General features: G+C 41.1%; 2 protein-coding genes across 4 annotated transcripts; one reads left to right on the top strand and one right to left on the bottom strand.

Annotated features, from left to right (window-relative positions):
* Positions 1-59: 59 nt before the first annotated feature.
* abcd4 (ATP-binding cassette, sub-family D (ALD), member 4) lies at positions 60-8,007 on the top strand. 2 transcript variants are annotated; one of them, XM_068576724.1, is made up of 20 exons: positions 60-80; positions 171-397; positions 642-760; positions 1,082-1,209; positions 2,616-2,755; positions 2,969-3,085; positions 3,554-3,679; positions 4,106-4,156; positions 4,374-4,468; positions 4,560-4,681; positions 5,367-5,458; positions 5,574-5,663; positions 5,773-5,978; positions 6,194-6,285; positions 6,419-6,455; positions 6,587-6,636; positions 6,770-6,822; positions 6,924-7,000; positions 7,191-7,306; positions 7,642-8,007. In XM_068576724.1, exons 2-20 carry the CDS (start codon positions 357-359, stop codon positions 7,744-7,746), a joined length of 1,857 nt encoding a protein of 618 aa, XP_068432825.1. In that variant the 5' UTR covers positions 60-80; positions 171-356; the 3' UTR covers positions 7,747-8,007. The 2 variants fall into 2 exon arrangements, with proteins under 2 accessions (XP_068432825.1, XP_068432824.1); XM_068576723.1 differs by having other exon boundaries at positions 67-397.
* A 104-nt stretch (positions 8,008-8,111) lies between these two features.
* LOC137785467 (acetyl-coenzyme A synthetase 2-like, mitochondrial) lies at positions 8,112-19,998 on the bottom strand. Of its 2 annotated transcripts, none has more exons than XM_068576722.1 (14): positions 19,606-19,998; positions 19,170-19,266; positions 18,838-19,037; positions 18,233-18,408; positions 16,706-16,858; positions 15,918-16,065; positions 14,387-14,524; positions 13,401-13,493; positions 10,236-10,348; positions 9,602-9,728; positions 9,355-9,482; positions 8,789-8,852; positions 8,566-8,687; positions 8,112-8,490 (listed from the first exon to the last, which is right to left on the bottom strand). In XM_068576722.1, the coding sequence occupies exons 1-14, from the start codon at positions 19,916-19,918 to the stop codon at positions 8,317-8,319; spliced, it is 2,046 nt and encodes a 681-aa protein (XP_068432823.1). In that variant the 5' UTR covers positions 19,919-19,998; the 3' UTR covers positions 8,112-8,316. The 2 variants fall into 2 exon arrangements, 1 of the variants encoding a protein (XP_068432823.1); XR_011077509.1 differs by having other exon boundaries at positions 8,469-8,490; positions 8,789-8,836.
* Positions 19,999-20,398: the final 400 nt, after the last annotated feature.

Genomic DNA, 20,398 nt, shown 5'->3' with positions numbered 1-20,398 from the left:
TTTTGAAAAGACACCGGAAATTGGGACTTTTACTTTCACCTACCAAACATCCGCCTAACCCACAGTAGACGACTAGCAAGGTAATGGTCGGTGAGACTATACTGGAGTTAGACAACATTGAAGCTAATTAGTGCAGCCGTGATAAGTAATAGAGACGGACATGTTTGCAGTTTTGTTTAAGTTTGTTTGCCAGGTGAACGTTGTCACGGTTACCCAGAGCTGACTGTTTTAGTCGTTGGTTAACGACGTCAGTTTGAAGTCAGCTCGACCTGCAAGCTGATCTTCGCTGAAACCAAGTCCGAGAAACGTATGAGGAGTCTTTAAAAAGCATTAGCTCGTCCCCTGCCACAGTGCAGATGCCTTGTTTGGGAAAGTCAAATGGCAAAGGGACTAAAAGGTAAGACGGAAGCTGCGCGTGCGGTTTGCTTATTGATGGGGCGTTCAAAGAAACACCACGTGACTTTAGTGCAACACTGTATTTGGGAGGCAGGTTTAAAAGTTGGTGGAAGGTGAACTTTGTGTAATGCAAAAACTGTAATCAAACACATATCTCACAGTTCATCACGTGACCACAGCATGTAAGTGAATGAGGTCCACATGTTGTTTCTAATATAAATGTATGTATCTGTTGCTGTGCATAGACCTAAATTGGACTGGACGTTTGTTCAGAGGTTCTGCAGCATTCAGAAGGTCCTGTTCCCATCATGGACCAGCCCAAGCGTCCTGATGTTTGGGACGCTGCTCGTGGTCACTCTCACAGGTAACTGCTGTTCATAAAGGTCATTAAAGAGCAATAGTGTGATGGCCAAAAGTGGAAATGAATTGTCACATTTGGATCAAGATGGCCGACAAATGAAATGTCTCTCACGTGAATCCTCATAATGAGACGCATGCAATGTCTTTTGTGGCGTTCCTTAACTATTCTTCAGATAACACTAGACGACATACTATGTTTTTTTCCCCTCCATCTCACTTGTAGCTCAAAGGTTGTCTCAAAGGTTGCATCACTTCCTTATATTGTTTTACAAGTCTTTGTTGTCCCATCAATGTGCTAACGCATCTTTGTTCTTCCTGTTATCAGAGCAGCTAATCATTTACCAAGTGGGTGTCCTCCCGAGTCACTTCTACAGTGTGCTGGCAGACAAAGATTACTCGGGCTTCCAGAGTCTGGTGGGCACAGCGATGGTGCTCATCTTGCTCAACTCCACAGTAAGTTGAAGGAGCAGCTGATGATAGTAGCCCAAATAGACCTTGTGGAGGTCATTCTTACAATTTGACCCTTCACGCTTGTGCTAACTCGACTCTGTGTTTCTTTATGGGTATTTTTCCTTGTGCCCATCTCTTCTTTTGATGGTGTGCAGATTTAGGAATTGATTGTCTTACTATATATATTTTTTAATATATAGAATAATAAATGAATCATCACACATATTTTTACTCAATAACTCCACATGGAAAATCAGTTTATTCTTTATCAAGCCATCTTCTTAAAACATTCTTAATTTACTGCAGGAGCTTGTTTGACTCTTTTTGGATACTGTATGTTTACATTCTATATATCAATAAGATATTACACCATATCCAGAAAGTTAACTTGTTGGTTATTGTGCAGAGCAATGTCACAGACACCTTACTACGATACTTAATCTCACTATCGTTAAAGAAATACGTCGCCCAAAATAAAGAACATTTGTATATCAACTATTAACCCCCAATGTGTCTTTGAAGTCTTTAAGAAAACTTTGTTTTTCTCACGTCCTCACACAACTTGTGCAGTATAATCCAAGTGTCATTTAGCCATTTGTTTATAATTTCTAAACGCATGAATCTTTGCTAAAACCTTACTATTCCAAACACGTCCACATACACGGTACTCACACAGACGAGTAGCGTGAGAGAGTTTATGTGGGAGGTGTTTGAAATAGCAAAGATGCATGTGTTTAGGCAGTATTTAGCATACGGCAGGATAATTGAGACTTAGGTTATACTGCACGGGTTGAGTGAGCCTTTGTTAACGGATGTTTTGAGATAGTTTGGCTGTGGTTAATTATTTGTTTCGATAATTTAAAACTGCTTTGTTTATCTTGGAGGCAAAATACAGTTTCCTCCCAGAATTAAAGGGAACGCAGTGTGAGCAATTTATATCCAAATGATCATTTTGTAGTAAAGAATCCCTTTTAATGGGATTAGAGTTCAACATTGGTTATAATTGGGGGAAACGCCATTGTTGCTTATGCTGTACATGATGTCCTGAAACTAAACTAAAGAAACAATTGGGTACATTGTTAGTTTATGTTCTGACATTTGATTTTGCATTGCTGTTATAAAAAACAATGGCAACTTTACACGGTCAGGACAACCTGACATGTTTTTACATCCTTCACACATGTGATATTTGGATTTTGAACCTGAGAAATTGCAAACACGTAACTTTATTTATTTCACCACAATGGTTTTTAATAGAACAGTGGCAGCAGGCCTCTTCTGAAATACGAGGACTCGTATGATGTTTACTCTGGTTAGTCTCACAGGGAGCATCAATTTATTGTCTCTGTTACTTTACTCTGACAGACCATTTCTCTCTTTCTGTGTCTTTCTCTGTCTTCCTCACCCAGTTGAAAAGTATCGACCAGTACATTTGCAATCAGATGTACGTTAGCTGGAGGAGGACGCTAACGGAGAGCCTCCATACATCCTACTTCCAGGGCCGAGTCTATTACACACTCAATGTTCTCAGAGAGGAAATAGACAATCCGTAAGCTTTATTGGTTTTCCTCTTTTATAGTCTTAGCCTTTTTTTTTAAGAATACAAACATAAATGCAAATTCAATTCATCAACAAATCTGTCAACTGAAAGTTTTTTTGTGTGTAAGATCACATGGCAGAGTATAGAATATATTAAACATCATCACAATGTGGAATCATGTAATTAGTTTTTTCTCTGTGTGTCATTCTGTGTAACTTGCAGAGACCAGCGCATCAGTCAGGACGCAGAGCGCTTGTGTAAGCAGATGAGCACCATGGCGAGCCGTTTGATTGTATCGCCGTTCACGCTGGCTTACTACAGCTACCACTGCTTTTATAGGTGAGTGTGTCGCGTACCGAGGCAACTGGAATACTTCACACTCTTTAACATTTAACGGCACCTGTGAAGTTGAAGCATCATCAGAGAGGCTATACTTGCCATTATTTGTCATTGAGAGGCTGAAGACTTACATTTTATATATAATTTGTAGCTGTTTTATCAGCTTTTTCTCTGTTGTTTACGAGACGAGAAAGTCTACCTATTGTCAGTGACTCTGAGCTGACAACATACGCGATCCCTTTGTGTCGGATCCAGCTCTAAAATTTTTTTTTTTTAATTGTTAAATGTGACGCTCTATGTTTGCACCGTTACTTTTATGTCTTTGAGTATTATCTTTTGTATGCTTTGTTTTCTCTTTTTTTTTAATTCAACTTCATTAAGTTTTAATGTATTTTCCTTCTCAATGTATTTGTCACGTTGACTGACTCGCCTTTGTGTTGTATAAATAAAGTTTCTTTTGCTTTGCAGCACCGGCTGGATCGGTCCTGTGAGTATCTTTGGCTACTTTGTGATCGGGACCATTGCCAATAAAATTCTCATGGGGCCGATTGTGTCGACTCTGTTTGAGCAAGAAAAACTGGAGGGTGACTTCAGGTAGGTTCAGTCTGTAAGGTGTGTAAGTCACGACAAACACACAAGTGTCTTTGTCAAGGAGAATGTGTGCTGACAGACAAGCAGAACAGGATTGACCTAACAGTGTTTTCCCTGAACTTCAACAGAGTAGCAGGCGATTTTGTTGGCTTTATCTGACGCAAATCCTGCCTGTGTTTATTATTAAGGACATTTGTCCTTTGTTAAGCGGAAGTATCTGTCGACTTTGGCCCAGTGCTTTTTGCCGATTAGGAAGTGACACAGGATGTGTGTCAGCTATGAAAGAGTAATTTATATCAACTGTCACAAGTTAGAACAATTTGATTTTGTGCTGACGGAGAACATTTGTATAAAATTGTCCTGAATCGTAAGTTGTGTTGCTTAAAAGTAAAAACAAATTTTTTCAGAGATACATTGTTGTATCTCCAGATTCAAGCACATGCAGATCCGTGTCAACGCAGAGTCTGCAGCGTTTTACAGGTGAGGCACAAACACATGAGTTGTATACTAAAGTCGACCTTTTGTCATTTCTTTTCTGTCTTGCAAATGAATCATGCCTTCAAAGTTCTGACAATCATGACCATATAACAGACATAGAAAGTATGGTGTGCTGTGATTGTTCTGACCCACCAAATCACACTGATCACAGACTAAAAGCAGTAAAAGTTGGCAAAAATGCTGCGGTCTGTGTTTCTAGAGCCGGTAAAGTGGAGCGCATGAGGACCGACCGCAGACTGCAGACGCTGTTAGAAACTCAGAAGAGTCTAATAAACAAAGAGCTCTGGCTGTATAGTGAGAACATCCGACACAGCTCCACCCACAAGCTCACATCTTTCATTAACTGCTTTGATTCAACCTGTTAATCTCTGACTTCTCCTCTCAGTCGGGGTCAACACGTTTGACTACCTCGGCGGCTACCTCAGCTACATTATCATCGCCATCCCGATCTTCACTGGTATCTATGATGGGCTCACTCCCGGGGAGCTCAGTGCTCTCATCAGTAAGGTAAGCATCCTTTTTTACATCCCTACTACTTAACTTTTCCTTCCTTAAGAAGAAGTTAGAAAAAATAAGAATCCTGTGGCCAGAGAGGTAAAAAAATATATTATTTTTATTTTTTATACAGTAAGCAGACGTGGGAATGTCTCAATTTAACGCCATCAATCAATCTTTATTTGTCCTCGGCAGCACATAAACTCATATAAATGAAAGGAATAAGTGAAAGAAGAGTACACTTGTTTAAACAACTTGAAAATAAGTAAAGTTTCTAGTAGAAATAATACATTATAAAATATATACAGTATGTACTCCTGTTTCCTTTTCTTCACAGAGTTTAGTTTATAGATGGCACAGGTTACAAAATGTTTGTTGTCACAGACGGACTACATGTGAACGTGTTGCTAATGTAACCAATAGGTGGCAGCAAAGGCCTTCTCTTCTGATTTAAACGTTCATGCTGAGCTTGAATACCTTTTGTTAGAGATCTCACTTCTAAATGTGTAAATATGTAATATTGTAGCTTCAGAACAGTCTCCAACGCATGTAGATAAGCAAATGTAAGTAATATCATCAGATAGTATTAATTTCTCTCTTATGTGCGGTTGTCCAATGTGCCTTTGTCTTCTTTCAATATAATATTGTCTCTTATTTACTCTCTGCTCTGGTTCTCCCTCTCCTTGTTCATATTCAGAACGCCTTTGTGTGCATCTACTTGATAAATGGCTTCACGCAGCTAATAGACCTGTCAACCACTCTGTCCGATGTGGCTGGATACACCCACAGGTATCGCACAGCATACTTAAATTCACTTCCCGTAGGACGGATGATGACAGCCGCATACATGCATGCCATCCACCTTTCTATCACTGAAATCTTGCTGTGGGGGTGTTGTGGTCAGGATTGGGGAGCTGAGGGAGGTGATGGATGACATCCTACGCAAGCAGTGTGACTATGACCCGGCATCAGGGGAAAACTATGACTTTGACAGGTTTGTGTGAGCACTTTCACTTTCTGCTGCACATAAAGTATAGTTGGATTTTAAAAGGTTTTTTCAGTCTCTATGTTCTTTGTTTTTTAAATTGTATTTCTCCATACAGTGACTTCAACATCAATGCTGGCCCTGCGGACACCGCCTTCATCCTGGACCACCTTTCATACAAATCTCCTTACTCAGACAAGTTGCTGGTGGAGGATCTGAGTCTGAAAATCAGCCAGGGAACAAATCTACTGGTGGTGGGGAACACGGGCACCGGCAAGACGTCGCTACTGAGGGTCCTCAACCGACTCTGGGAGGCACAAAGCGGTGAGAGGGAGGCTGTTAACCGAGTGAAAGACAATGATGACGTTTGATTGTAATGTGAGCAAGGTATATGACAGAAAGAGCTCAATGAAAAGGTTTAGCTTGTAATAATACAATAGAAAAAGGGTAAGACTGTAGGGGTAAGACTTGTTATTCAAATATCTTGAAAATAATGTTCTCATTAGTAGCCTCATGATAACAGTCACCCGTCTCCTCAGGTTTTGTCCACATGACCACATGTTTCGGGCCCAGAGGAACCGTCTTCCTGCCACAGAAACCTTATCTGACTGATGGCACACTGCGGGAACAGGTAACAGTCTTTTTTTTAATGTTTCTCTATGAAGCCTGTAACTTATTAAATAATAAATGTATAGATGAAAAGTTATCCAAGTTCTAAAATCTACCAAAATTAACTAACTTCAATGGAACTCTCTTCCCCAAAGGTGATCTACCCATTGAAGGATATCTACCCTGCATCAGGTATCGCTCTGACTAAGCTGTATATTAATCAGTTAAACATTCAAAGGCTATACATGTGAATTCATTTATTGCCGTTAGATATAATTGTCATCTGAGTTGATGACAGTCAAAATGTCGGTTTTCTTTTTCAGGGCCAGTAGACGATGAGAGAATTATACAATTCCTGGAACTAGCTGGAGTGGTGAGTGACTTTATCCCACAGTATATATTTTATAACTTGAATCTTCAATTTGTTTGATGACCTTGAATATTTCACTACTATTAAGAATTTTAACAAACACTAATCCTAAATCAAACTTCTATCTGTGCTCCAGTCCAGTCTCCTGAAGCGGACAGGCGGACTGGATGAAAAGGTGGAATGGAACTGGTGAGAAGAAGAGCATAACAAAGTGAAACAATAAACCTGTTTATTTCATCTTCATATGTGCAACAAAATGATGCCGAATCTGAACTAGCTTTGTTCTGCAGGTATGATGTTCTGTCTCCAGGTGAAATGCAGCGTCTCTGCTTCGCTCGTCTATTCTACCTGCAGCCCAAATATGCAGGTGTGTGTTGTTGCTGATTTCTGTGATGTATTCATTCATTCATTTTTAGGATTCTGACACCGCAGTTTCAGGGGAGCTACCCTCACCTACATTTCATATTTATTGTTTGCACATTTTCATCCTGTCCCCTCTGTATTAGAGGTGAACCAAACTGGAGTTTTAGTCAATAAATTAACATTTTGGTTTGCAGTGTTGGATGAGGCCACCAGTGCTCTGACGGAGGAGGCAGAAGCACAGCTGTACCGGACCTGTAAACAGCTCGGCATGACTTTGGTCAGTTTGGGACACCGTAGCAGCCTGGAAAAGGTAACACACGAGTTTCATGTCCAGCATGAAACCAAAAGAAGCGCTTTGCTTTAAACAAATTAATAAACTGGAAAATCTGACCTGAAATTACTGTTAGAGGAACCATTTTATTTGATGTTTTTAAACTTGAGTTTCTCATAGCAATGCTCACTATACACACAAGGTTACATTTTTCAGTCCATGACTCTGTGAATCTCCTAACTGTCTTTTTTGTAAGTCCATGACTATTTGGTTTCAACATTTTAAACTTCTTTTTTTATCCTACCGTGTCTTGCTTTCTTTTCAAATCCGTTTTGAATCTACAAATGATATTAACTCCCTGTACTTTGTTGCAGTACCATGATGTCCAGTTGAAACTGTGTGGAGGAGGCCTGTGGGAGTTAACCAAGTTAAAAGGAGGCACCAAGAACCTCAAAGAGGAAGAAGAAGAAACACCGTGACTGCAGGGTTGTTTCTTTTAAATCCTGGACATGCAGGAGACGAGGACATAACACGTTCCACCTCCACTGCAGGAACTGGGTGTTAAAGTACTTTGTTGAAGAGCACCTGGGTGTTACTGACTGAGAAGATCAGGAGACCTGAACGCATCCAGTTTGAATGTATTCTGCATCATTGAGGCAGAGCTGGACCTAAAGACTTTGCTAAACAAATGGTTTGAATGGATCTGTCATCATCAGAGTAAATTCACTTACAACAACAAATCAGGAAAGAAAAGGACGCTTTTTAATCTTACAGTGCGCAACTTTACATTTGTTTATTGCATTATGTTTACAATCACATCTTCACTATCAAGTGGGAAGCACATCTGTGGGTTATACATCGTTGTGTACATGTCATAAAAATTTAATATGTACAATAAAAACATTTGGATTTTAAAATAGTTTTTGATACAATTGTACATGTCTGGAAAAGGGAAATGAAAAACGCATGAATAACGAAAGTGAATAACGTACAAGTATCACTTCCATGTTCCTTCTTTTTAAAAGAAAATGTTTTCAGAAACTGCATCTTCATGGTTGTTGTTTACGACAGAGGTCACGGTGACCTTTGATGATCTCCTGAACTGCGGCGGGGTCGTCCAGCGTGCTGAGGTCACCCACCCCGTCCAAGTCACGCTCCACCACTTTCCGCAGCACCCGACGCATTATCTTACCCGAGCGTGTCTTTGGCAGCCGCTGGGCAAACTGAGAGAAGGACACGATGAGACTCGGTACGAGTTAATATTAAATATGAATGGAGAGACGGTGGGACGGAACTACCTGGATGAAGTCTGGACAGGCGTACTTGGCGATCTTTTTAGATACCAAGCTGTTGAGCTGCTGACAAAGGTCCGCCCCTTCAACCGCCACATTCTTTTTTAGCACCACAAAGGCATAAACCCCTGGCGACAAAGAAGTCTTTACTATGAATTACTCTTTTGTGTTTTTAAATAATGTGTAACTTTTTTTTTTTCCTGAATTACTGAGAAGAGGTCTTGGTCACCTTGTCCTTTGAGGTCATGCGAGTATCCGATGGCGGCAGACTCGGCCACTGCAGAGCATTGATTCTGTTACAGAAATCAGTGAATTCATCTACACTTTGTGGAAGGACATTTTATCTGCTTAAAACATAAATGGCTCTTTTTTTTTTTTTACTTTGAATCAAACTAAAATTACGATAACCTTGCTCAAACATGTCAGACTGTTTTGTTATTACCTTTTAAAATAATTAGATTCACATTTATTTGATTTCATATCAGTCATTTTGAGAACTTCAGATCTTCTATTTTACAGTTATGCTGTAAAAATAATCTTAATGAATAATTTATAGATTGACACTCGATGAAATGCAGACATTTATGGTCATTTAGCAAATGTAAACCTTTCACCGAGCTACCAAACAGTAAAAATTCCACATTTTGACCCAACAATGTAGAACAATTATACGTTTGAGCAAAGGTGAGACATCAATGCTTACTAGTTAGCTAAAGTTGGTATGATCTTCTCAACAAACATGAATAAGCAATGCTCAAAGACATTGAAATAATGTTAGTTATTGAATTCCCTTACCAGAACATCTTCTATCTCTGCCGTCCCGATCCTGTGACCGCTCACGTTGATGACATCATCAAGGCGGCCAGTGATCTGGTAATACCCCTCCTTAGATCGGTAGGCGCCGTCACCAGTAAAGAAGTAACCTATTGGCACAAAGAGGGATGTAAAAGACTGAGTGTTTGTCTTCACTAAAAAAAGAATAAAGGAATTAAGAAACACGACAGAGTCAGTTTTTTTAAATCCTGAACGCATCATTCTGTACCAGGATAAGGCTGACAGTAGGTCTCAATGAATCTCTGGTGGTCGTTATGAATCGTTCGGGCCATGCCAGGCCACGGCTGAGCCATGCACAGAGCTCCAGACACGTCGTTGGAAGTCAGCACTTTTCCCTTAAAAAAAATATAAAAAACAGGGATAATGTTAACAATGTTAAGGACAACAAACTAAATTATAAATAAAAAGTAAAAAAATCAAATTAAGGATTTTGTCTGGAGCACAAAAACATATTTTGTAATTGTGCTGAAAAATAGCATGTGATGGGAAAATGGTGATTGATGTATAAACTGGACGAGATTGAAACAAAACCTACAGAATATTCCTCTGGCTCTTAAAATAGTGTGTTTTTGTTGAACAAGAGAAAGAGAGATGAGCCACCGCTCCAACTGTCTGCCCAATCTGTGCATTTCAAAATCATCTGCAACAGCCACAAAGTATGACAGCTTTTTAAAAAGGGAGTTTGGCACGAACAGACTGGGACTGATGGGTGGGAGCGGGGTGGGTATCAAAAGTGACACAGCTGGTGAATATTTTATAATCCTAATCTGACCCTCACTCCAGGCCATTCCCAGCCATCCAACATTTTCAGGGACAACACACACACACGCACGCACACACACCTCAGTGTCCATGAGCGCGGGCTTAATGCCAAAGAAAGGTCTCATAGCCATTCCTGGGACAATCTCTGCGTCTGGCTCTGATGGCCTTGGGGTGATGCAGATGCCACCTGTCTCTATGAACACAGAGCAAAAAAAAAGAAATTATAAAGCTGTTATTTTATCAAAAATAAAAAGGTTTACTACTCTTAAATCCCATTAAAAGACCAAAACGGACTAAGTGATTGTCAGTTTTTTGCAATTATTATTTTTCTAACTTCCCTACTCTGTGGCGCTCAGCCTTGACCCCATTGGTTTCTCCTGAAGATGTACATCTGTTAAAAAAACAGGTCAGACAAATGTGTACAATAGTTATATTCAGAAGACTATTTTTAATTTTTCTAAACATAATTGGTGGGGTAAAATAAAAGGGACAGGAGCAGAAGGGAAGTGATGGAGTGAACTAACATATATGCGCTTTATACATTGAAAAATGTAGGTTGTGGAATTATCATCCATACTCAGTATATTAAATTAGGTTTGCCTGAACATCAGGGACCCGCTAATCTGCCTGGTGGTGGTGGTGGCGACCGTGCTGGACATGGCAGAGGGGACCCGTTATTAAGTAGGACACAACAGATGATCCCACAATGGCATTAGCAAGCGGCATCCTGTTCAAATCAACTGTAGCTGTGAGACCAAAATCCCACCCCCCAAAAAATCATCAACATCTTTTAAATGAGCCACTTCCAAAATGAAAGCAGTGGTTCACCATGTAAGAATATGACCATTCTCTATTGCAGAAAGTTAGATGATGACATGGATCCCACTGTCTGTTTGTTCATTACGTAACAAGTCAACAGCCGGCTATGTTAGCTTTGCATAAAAGACGCTAGGAATTCTTTTTTAGACGTTTTTTGTGTGCACACTATACTATGATCTTTTTCAAAACACTACATTACTATTTTCGACATACTGTACAATTACTTTGAAGGACATACTAATAACTATACTATGAAGTTTTATGTTCAACTTTAACATGACTCTTGATTGAAACGTGATGTATCACCAGTTTTTTCTGCTTTGTCAATCAATGATGCAATTGTTTGAACAATGACATGAATATTTCCGTTGATGTCTTGACAAATAAGACTTAAAATTACCACAGAGGGGAGGTGGGCGCACAGAGGGGAAAACAGGAATTTCCACATTCCTTTTCTGTCTTTGTATGCAGTGTTTTTCCATTCGCCTTCTTGTGACTTGTTTTGCAAGAGAGTGTGTTTTGGGAGAAGGGGACTGTTGTGGCAAGTGAGTCTGATAAGCCTCTAACTTCATGAGACTTCTCCACCCAATCCATTTCCACACTCTGTAAGTATGAATTTTGAGTTTTTTACAACCGCTCCCCGCTGCTGCTAGTTCTCAGCTAGCTCTCTGCTAGCTCCCACTAGCTCTCCACTAGCTCCTCGTGAAGCGGGCAGTAGCAGCGGGGAGTTAGCAGCAGCAGCAGCGGGGAGCTAGCAGCGGGGAGCTAGCAGCAGCGCTAGCTTACTACAGTGGGGAGCGGCTTGTAAGCCAACTTTTACAGTATAAGCTTCATATTTTTTCTAGTATGAGGACAATTATATAATATTTGATTCCATCCCTTTGAGTTTAAATAGGTTAGGTATGACTAACAGTGTGCCGCAGGGATCATTACTCCTTATGTTAGCTAAAGTTATATTTCTGTGGACAGTGACATGGAACATATATTTTGTTTTATGTATAAACTTTTCCTATGAGACCCTCACTCATATGCTGGTTATCTAAGTTACACTCAGTCATCCAAACTGTGAGAGCCACTGTTAGAGATACTACAATATATCAATATGTTTTCTACTTTATTGCCGTTAGATGCTACAGCGCTTTTTTTTGCCCTCACACATGACTCTCACCTCTCTAGTCCCGTATGATCCAACACGGAGGCCGTATGCCAACAGCGGATCGAAATCTAATTTTCTCTCTAAACAGGCTACTTGTTCCCAGATCAACCAAATGGCATTTATGAATAATGCCACTTAGTCCTAATTGGAAACAATTCCCTGGTCCAGGGAAAATAATATAATCCTTTTTACTGAAGTAGGGTATTTGGGTCATATCTGTGTCTGTAATTCTCAAACTCATGATGCTCTAATGTTTAATTATCGTCCATTAATTATAGATTTTTACCATTTGTATGGTAATTAAGGCAGCTTTTCTCCATTTGGTCATCACTTAATCTAATTTGGGGGATTGAGGATACAACACAGTGTCAGTCAGGTCTTGTGTTCATCTGTGAAATGTATTATATTAGCGAAACCAGCGGATTTCAGACATATTGTCATGATATACCATCATAAGCTACTTTAGGAAGGGAATAGTAGTTATTTTTGAGTGACATCAGAGGTGATATAGAGATGAAGGACAAGGTCAGGATACACACAAAACTATAGAGACTCATTTGATAGTGGGAACATACTGGAGCACAAACACCTGAGTCTCTCCAGACAAACACGATCCATTTTGTGACGTGGCTCTTTTGGCTTTTATGGTCATAACATCTGCATTTAAAGGTTAAAATTAAGTTTTAGTTTATGCCTCTGCAAAGAGCCACTGAAGGAAGAAGTTCTACTCAGGGAAGAAAACATCTGGTTTCATGTGGGAATCCAGAGCCAAAGAAAACGTAATGTATAGTTCCACACGACTGCAGGCATGTTACGCAACACTGGTGTTGTTGGAGAGACAGAGCAAACTGCTTTCCCTTTAAGACCACTGCTGTAGTGTCCGTAGACGTGGCTGTGTTCAGGAATGAGTTCATGACCTTAACTGCCTTAACAAGCAATGAAATGCTCCAGGAAACCTGCGAGTCTCCATGAAGACTGACTCACAGTCTTCCTGGAGGACGAGACAAAAACAAAGTTCATTGTAAGCATAGAGAAATCTGAATTAATTGGAATAAATCACTGACAATTTTCTGGCTAAAGATATTTGAACTTTGATAAATGACCCAGCTGATTATAAAAATGATCATTCATACATTTCTTGATCAATAAATTGACAATTTCTTGCATTAGTATGGTGACTGTTGAATCTAGAAGACATAGATGCATTTTCCATCGTTCTCTTTTCACCGTATGTGTATTAAATCCCACACTTCTATGCATTCCCACTTACCTGTTTGCCACCAGGTGTCCACCACAGGGCAGCGTCCATCCCCAACCACGCTGTGGTACCACTCCCACGCTTCAGTGTTGATGGGCTCACCCACTGTAGACAGAGAAGAACGTCTTTAATCTGATAATGTAGTCAGGAATTATTTCTGGTACTTGTTTCAATGCATTTTCTTCTTATACTTATAGAGTTATATTATTTATGTTCATGCTTTGTGTTTCAACCCATGATGAAAAGTGTGTGCGTGTTAGCATGTCATGCTGTGCTTGCATGTTGACATTGCAGCCAGGCTTGACTTTCAATATACTTTCAGTATAAGCTTAGTTTAAGCTCTATTTAAGCTTAATAGCAAAAGGAGGGACAAAAGAAAGACCAAAAACCCTGCCGACCCCCAGAGTGCAGCTTTACGTGCCACTTGTGTGTACATTCAGTATTAAAAGTGCCAGCTGGTTTACATTACATGACAGGTGGACTTGGATAAAACAACTCAATGAGTGCTAACTTATCAAAGTAAAAAGAGACATTGTATGCCAAATAAATATAGTCACCACAAAGTACGACTACAGCTGCGATACGCGATTACATCGAAGCTTTAAATGTGTCACCCATCAGCCCTTGAAAACAATACAATGGACTGTGAGTGATGCTGCACTGAAATGCCTCTCACATGAGCTCAATGCATAGATATAAACATTAAACTTCCAGTTTACAATCAGGGTCTATTTGTGGCAATAATTACAGTTATTGTAACATTTTGCTTGTCAACATCCATCAAAATCCAACTATGAAAACCAAATTTACAACGAAAAGAGTGAGAGCCACATGTGTCAGCGCACTATGTACAGCACTATGTACTGTCCATGTACAGCTGTGGTGCGTACGGTAGGTCAAAACTGAATTGTTGTGGATGTTTACAAAGAAACTATTTTCCTTTATCTTGTGAAGTCTTATGCCCAAAATAGTATTTAAAAGTATTGTGTATGGCATACCAGAACCCAGGGTTTTGAGGGTGGAGCGGTCGTATTTGTGGACCCACTGGTCTCCGTACTTGAGCAGCAGGCGGATCGCTGTGGGAGCCCCGTAAAACTGGTTTATCTTAAGTCTCTGCACCATCTCCCAGTACCGTCCTGTGAACATAACATGTGCAAATTAGCATGTTTAAAAAAGATATCCCAGAATGTGTTGTAGGAAACCTAAAATCTGAATCAGAAAGGAGACAATAGGGCAGGGGTCACTAATTGGCGGACCGAGTCCAGACCCATCTGTTGTCTCCAGACCCGGACCTATAACCGATGGATAATAAAGAATTTTTACATTTTTACGTAACCGGCGCAGCTATTCTAGGCTTTACGACACTTACTCCGCAGACCAGGAAGCACACCAACCAATTACATGTGTACTTTTAATTCTTGTGAGTATCTTATATTCTTATTTAGGTCAAATCATGAAGTGAGGTTTGTTATTGAGTAAAACTATTAAGGACTGCATTGTGAGACTTGTGGTTTATGCAGCAGCTGCCTCGATAACATGCAGGTGCCTTTGATGAATAAAGCACTGTGTGTGTGTGCTGACCACACTGACAAAGCGCTCCTTGCTGTATACATGTATCTATATGTCTTGTGATCACCACAATGAGTACTCCTTTGTTTGGAAATGCCAAAACAGCCCCCACCCCTGTAAACGTCTTTTTAACGCTGTGTGATATTCAGACTCGTTGTGGCTCTGTGCAACTGAGCCTCTTCTTGCAAGAATAAATGCTTTAAAGTTTTGGTGGAGACACGTGTCGTAAACGTGATGCTCACGTGATGCTACTGGGACAATCAAATATGTGTATATTTTGAAAAGCATCGCCGAGTGAGATATTCACACACACAAGAGAGAGAGAGAGACGTGGAGAGAGACAAAAGTCAGAGAAATAGAAGTTATTTCACAAGGCGTTACCAGAAATGAGAAACGGGATTTCAAGAGCCACAGATACAGTCCTTGCACAATTTCAGACAGACAGCAGTTGGCTACTGTTGGCTACTTCAATTTGGTATTAAATCATCGTCCAAATTTGACATTTTTGTGACGTTCCAAACCTTTACATGAAAGAATTCTCTTACTGGGCCTCACAGAATTTTAATTAAATACCTCAGGATTAAGGTAAAGCAGTAGCCTGAGAACTAAGACTTTAACTGGAGGTGGCGTTCAAGATGTGTGTGTGCTGACACACACCATGACGTCTGTGTCCTGACTCCCGTGTTTAAAGAAGTCCTAATTTTAGTCTGGAAGGTATGTCCATGTTCAACTTCAACTGTAAACAGTTATTCATAGACAAAGACACGAGAATGCAGAGCTCTCGACAAAGGACAGGAATACTTAGCAGATGTCTGACACAGTGCACGCAGACACATAACATTTTACATAACCACATAATCATAAAAATGCCATTATAATGACACCATTAGGGCTAACAAAGGAGAACATTTTTAAGGTTAGACTGGTCTAATACATTCCTACATTTGCTTATGTTCATACCTGGGTTGGGGTAAATGGGAGTGCTCTCAAACAGGACAGTGGTTCCCCCGTTGGCAAGAGGCCCGTAGACACTGTAGCTGTGTCCTGTTATCCAACCAATATCTGCCACACAGCCGAACACATCCCCGTCATGGTAGCTGAAGACATACTGGTGACCAGAGGGAAGATTGATGGGACGATTGGATACAAAAAAAGAACATATGATATTCTGTTTCCTTTTATCTAACCACAATGGAAAGAGTCTCTTTCTGTGTGTTTGTATGTCTGTCCTTCCATTTTTTTTGCCAACTGTTCATCCGACGGACTTCATACTTGCTGAGGACCAGAGGATGTGCAGTGTCAAGTGTGAGCTCCGGAGATCTACGGGACATGTTCATTCATCAATTTCCTCGACAGACGTTCATTCAATCGACTTGACGCTTGGCAGGAGTATCGCTCAACACCCGATGAAGCACCGTGTCAAGTGTCAAGTTGTTTGGATGAGCGGTTGTTGAGAAAGATGCGAGCTGCAACACCGGAGGCTGAGCAACTGGCCTATTCTGAACTGACGTGCATTAATACTCTTCAATAACTCATTTAAGCTTCAAATGTAGTTCATATATCTTGAAACATTTACATGAATTCATCATGCTTACATTAAAGCACCATTTTTAAAAACCTCCTCTGTAATCAGCTGTGATCAGGCTGAGATTTCCTCTACGCATGGTCACACACTGGATTATTATGGATCACATGTTGTCTGTTCTCGCTTTGTGATAATGCAGAGGCAGGTCGTGGGCGATGTTTACCCTGTGTGTGAGTGCCGCATACAGCAGGTATCCAGCCTGAGTGTGGACGAGTCCTTTGGGCTTCCCAGTGCTGCCGGACGTATAAAGCAGGAACAAGACGTCCTCGCTGTCCATGGCAGTTGGCTCACACACCGAATCCTCCTTGAGCATCTCCTGAATGACATGTTTTGTATATTTTGAGACATTGTGCAACGCAACCTGACCAAGACAACGTTTTACGAGGCATGAAGGGATGAAGATTAGTGGTGAAACATTAAGCTGACGGAGCAACTTCATCCCGAACTCCATTCAGAAGCTTTTCTGGAGCTTTCCATCTCATCACAGGATCTTCTACAGCAGATGGAGATGGTTTGATATCATGTAAATGTTCATGTTTCCATTTTTTTCTTTTGCAGCGAAGGAGCTTGTGATACGCTTCACCATAGAACCCTAATGTCGGGTGATTTTTTTTTTTTGTGTTATTTTCATTGTGTTACTTTTGTCTTGAGTTGAGTTGGTCCTTGTGTACTTGTGATGTTATCAGAATCGTTTAATTGCCAAGTAAGTTTGTACAAACGAGGAATTTGTCATGGCATATCAGTGACTGTAACAATAACAACAGCAACAACAAAGAACATTTAACTATACAAAGTGAAAGTATAAAAATGTAGTTATCGAAGATTGCCACGTGTCTCTGCTCCAACCACAGTTTTTTTCAACAGGCGGTAGCGACTGATACTGCTGTTTCAGAAAGACTCCAGGCCCTTCATACACATTGTTATATTAGCTTCCTGGTCTCCCTCTGAAGTGTTGCGCTTGCAGGAAAAAAAGTGTAATCTCCCCGTCACCCATGCGTCATTACCTGTGTCAGTTGCACCTGTGCCCCCAATATAAACTACCAGTATACTACCGCAATAAAATAAGACACAGCTAATGGCTCCTACAGAGGGTAAAACGATTTCAGGTGGATATTACCCTTGCAGAACAAGGCTCACATGTCCCAGGAACGGGCGGACCAGAGATCAAGTTCATAGCTCCATTATTTATATTTTTAATCATGTTTTATTAATGATTCACCCAATTTTTAGCTTTTTTTCCAGGGCCCCCACATGATGCATGTTTTTCGTTTTATGAGAAGTTCTATAGGGTAAAATAAAAGAAGAGTACTTCAATTTGCCTTGTATTTTAATATAGTTTGATGAGAAGTGTATTTTATCCGGTAGATTATATTGGGTAAAATATACCCGACGCTGGTGATGGTGTTACTATTAATTGTAACGTTAGTGTTTTATGGTTAAAAGCAGCTGAACGCTACTGATGGACCTGATGATTGCGACTGTCCTGTTTCCAACATCTAGAATTAACTTTCAATCAAAAAAGATGAGTTGATTCACATCAGTTCGTCTATTGACTCAATTTGAACCGACTCATTTTTAATGCCAACATAAATATCTGTTTATGCAGCGAAAGTGTCACCGAGCAGTTGCAGTCCTCTGCTTCTGGCATTAATATCTTAATCGAGATCCGGTCGGTCTCCGTCTCTCTCACCTCCTCCATGTCGACATCCCTGGCTGTCATGGCGACCGGATTCTCTGTTCTCATGGCAACAAACACCTGCTGTACTGCCGGGCAGCTCTGCAAGGCCGCGTCCACCGTCTTCTTCAGCTCGGTGACTTTACCTCCTCTGACGCCTTGGTTCGCCGTGATGACGGTGCTGGACTGGGCTGAAAATGTGATGCACGGGAAAATCAGACCGCTGACTTCAGTAGTTATAACTCTGTATTTATGATATCAATTCAACTTTATTGTGTTGGCTTGTATCACACAAAGGTCTGATCCATTATGTCCCTTATTGGCTTTGCTTGTTTGTTGTTTGGTGCTGGGCGAGTGAGTGGTTTATTAGTATTTCACGAAAAATAGCTGCTGCTAGATGCAAGGTTAACATAAAGACTTAACCAAATAATTTAAGTTGCAACAATGAGCTGAAAGGCACTAAAATGCTCAGTAAAGTTGAAGGGAACTGCATAGTCGTGCGATTGTCCTCTGAGGAGTCCTCAGTACAAGTGACTGTGCCTGCTGATCAATAACATAAAATATTAGTTCAGCCTTAAATTCGTGTCTGATCCGAGCGTCCGCAAGTCAAACTGTCTCACCGTCTCGGATTCGCTCTGCCAGGGCTTCAGCGCTGAAGCCTGCAAACACCACGTTGTGTGCTGCACCGATACGGGCGCAGGCCAGCATGGACGCCACAGCCAGAGGGCAGGTCGGCATGTAGATGGTCACACAGTCCCCTCGCTTCACGCCATGCCGTCTCAACAGGTTGCCGAGGCGGCATGTCATCTCCAGCAACTCCCTGTAAAGAAGTATCAGTGAACTACACCACATGGGGCGAAAGGAGAAGGAACAACAACAACAACACACACACACACACACACACACACACACACACACACACACACACACGCACAAATACATCAAACCTGACCTGTAGGTGACTTTGACCTCTGACCCCGATTCATCCCTCTCCCAGATCAGAGCCACCCTCTCTGGACAGGTGTGCACGTGGCGGTCCAGGCAGTTCACTGCATGTGACAATAAAGTAAGCCCACACACATATGCAAACGCACACACACACACACGGAGATAACACACACAGAGATACACGGAGATAACACACACGTGGAGATAGAACACTTAATATTATCTGCCGCGTTAACGTGTTGCGTTCAAGTCACTTTGAAAATACAGTATACATTGAGAGACTGGTTTGCAAAATGATGCTTTCGCGCTCTTTGTACGCGTTTCGTTAAGTGTCTCCAAGAAAGCAGCACAACCTCCGATGACTTGAACGCATGGCTGGTTTATTCTACCGACCAACTATTTAACTCGAATCACTGGCCGTGTTGATCGTGAAATCTCACCGGACACATTCAGCTGTCCTCCCTCAAACCACTTGATTTGGCCGCGGCTCAGGTCGCAGTCCTGCACAGTGTGGAAAGGACGGATCCAGCTGAGTCTCTGGCGCGCCGCGGCGGCCCAGAAGCTCTCGCTGTTGGAGACGGAGAAGTCCTGCAGAGCCGGGCGGTCCGACACGCCGTCGAAGCCCGCAGCCTCCGGCATGAACGCTGCAACGTTGCATCTCCGTCGACCCAAAACACGGAAATAAGACGTGAAAACCCGACGACGAAAGTGAGTAACGATGTACTTTGAAGTGCATCCGCGAGGCAGCCACATGACGACAGTGGAAGGGTTCGGTCCTGTCCGAGCAGAGGTTGTGGTTTTTTGTTTTTTTTTTACTTTTGGAAGTTACAGTGCACTTGGGAACTCTGCAGGAACAGGAAAGGCAGGAGGAGTGATGCATTAAAGGGCGGTACGAAACTCATGTGCCGACAGTTTCTCTCGGAAACTATGCCTATAATAGTCGACAGCTGTGTTTATATTATAGTTTCGGTTCTCGTGGAGGATTGTTTGTTACAGTTTTGACATCCAGGAATATACTTTTTTCTTTTCTTTTTTTTTTAGAAAAGGGAAAAATATTTGTAGTTTATATAGTTTTAACTACTGGACACTAGTGATGTCACACAGTAAGGATCAGAAGTACAAGTCATAAACTTTACGAGTTACAGTGAGCACAAACAATTTCCTCCTTCATATACATCATCTCGCACAGTGAATCTCAAACATCTCAGTGACGTTAAATACCAGTAACTTTTA

This window comes from Clinocottus analis, unplaced genomic scaffold (genome assembly GCF_023055335.1).
Source record: "Clinocottus analis isolate CAN_PGR_092001 unplaced genomic scaffold, fCliAna1.0.p SCAF_15, whole genome shotgun sequence".
In the NCBI taxonomy this organism is placed as follows: domain Eukaryota; kingdom Metazoa; phylum Chordata; class Actinopteri; order Perciformes; family Cottidae; genus Clinocottus; species Clinocottus analis.
This window is presented reverse-complemented; position numbering and strand designations above follow the sequence as displayed.

Bases quoted from the DNA above. Each gene is read 5' to 3' on its own strand.
- abcd4 (XM_068576724.1), top strand. From the start codon at position 357: ATGCCTTGTTTGGGAAAGTCAAATGGCAAAGGGACTAAAAG. The intron at 3,680-4,105 runs GTAGGTTCAGTC...TTGTATCTCCAG, and splicing joins AAACTGGAGGGTGACTTCAG to ATTCAAGCACATGCAGATCC. The intron at 7,307-7,641 runs GTAACACACGAG...ACTTTGTTGCAG, and splicing joins ACCGTAGCAGCCTGGAAAAG to TACCATGATGTCCAGTTGAA.
- LOC137785467 (XM_068576722.1), bottom strand. From the start codon at position 19,918: ATGTGGCTGCCTCGCGGATGCACTTCAAAGTACATCGTTACTCACTTT. The intron at 19,038-19,169 runs GTCAGGTTTGAT...ACTTCTTTACAG, and splicing joins GAGGTCAAAGTCACCTACAG to GGAGTTGCTGGAGATGACAT. The intron at 10,349-13,400 runs GTAAGTGGGAAT...CTGTGTTCATAG, and splicing joins GGACACCTGGTGGCAAACAG to AGACAGGTGGCATCTGCATC.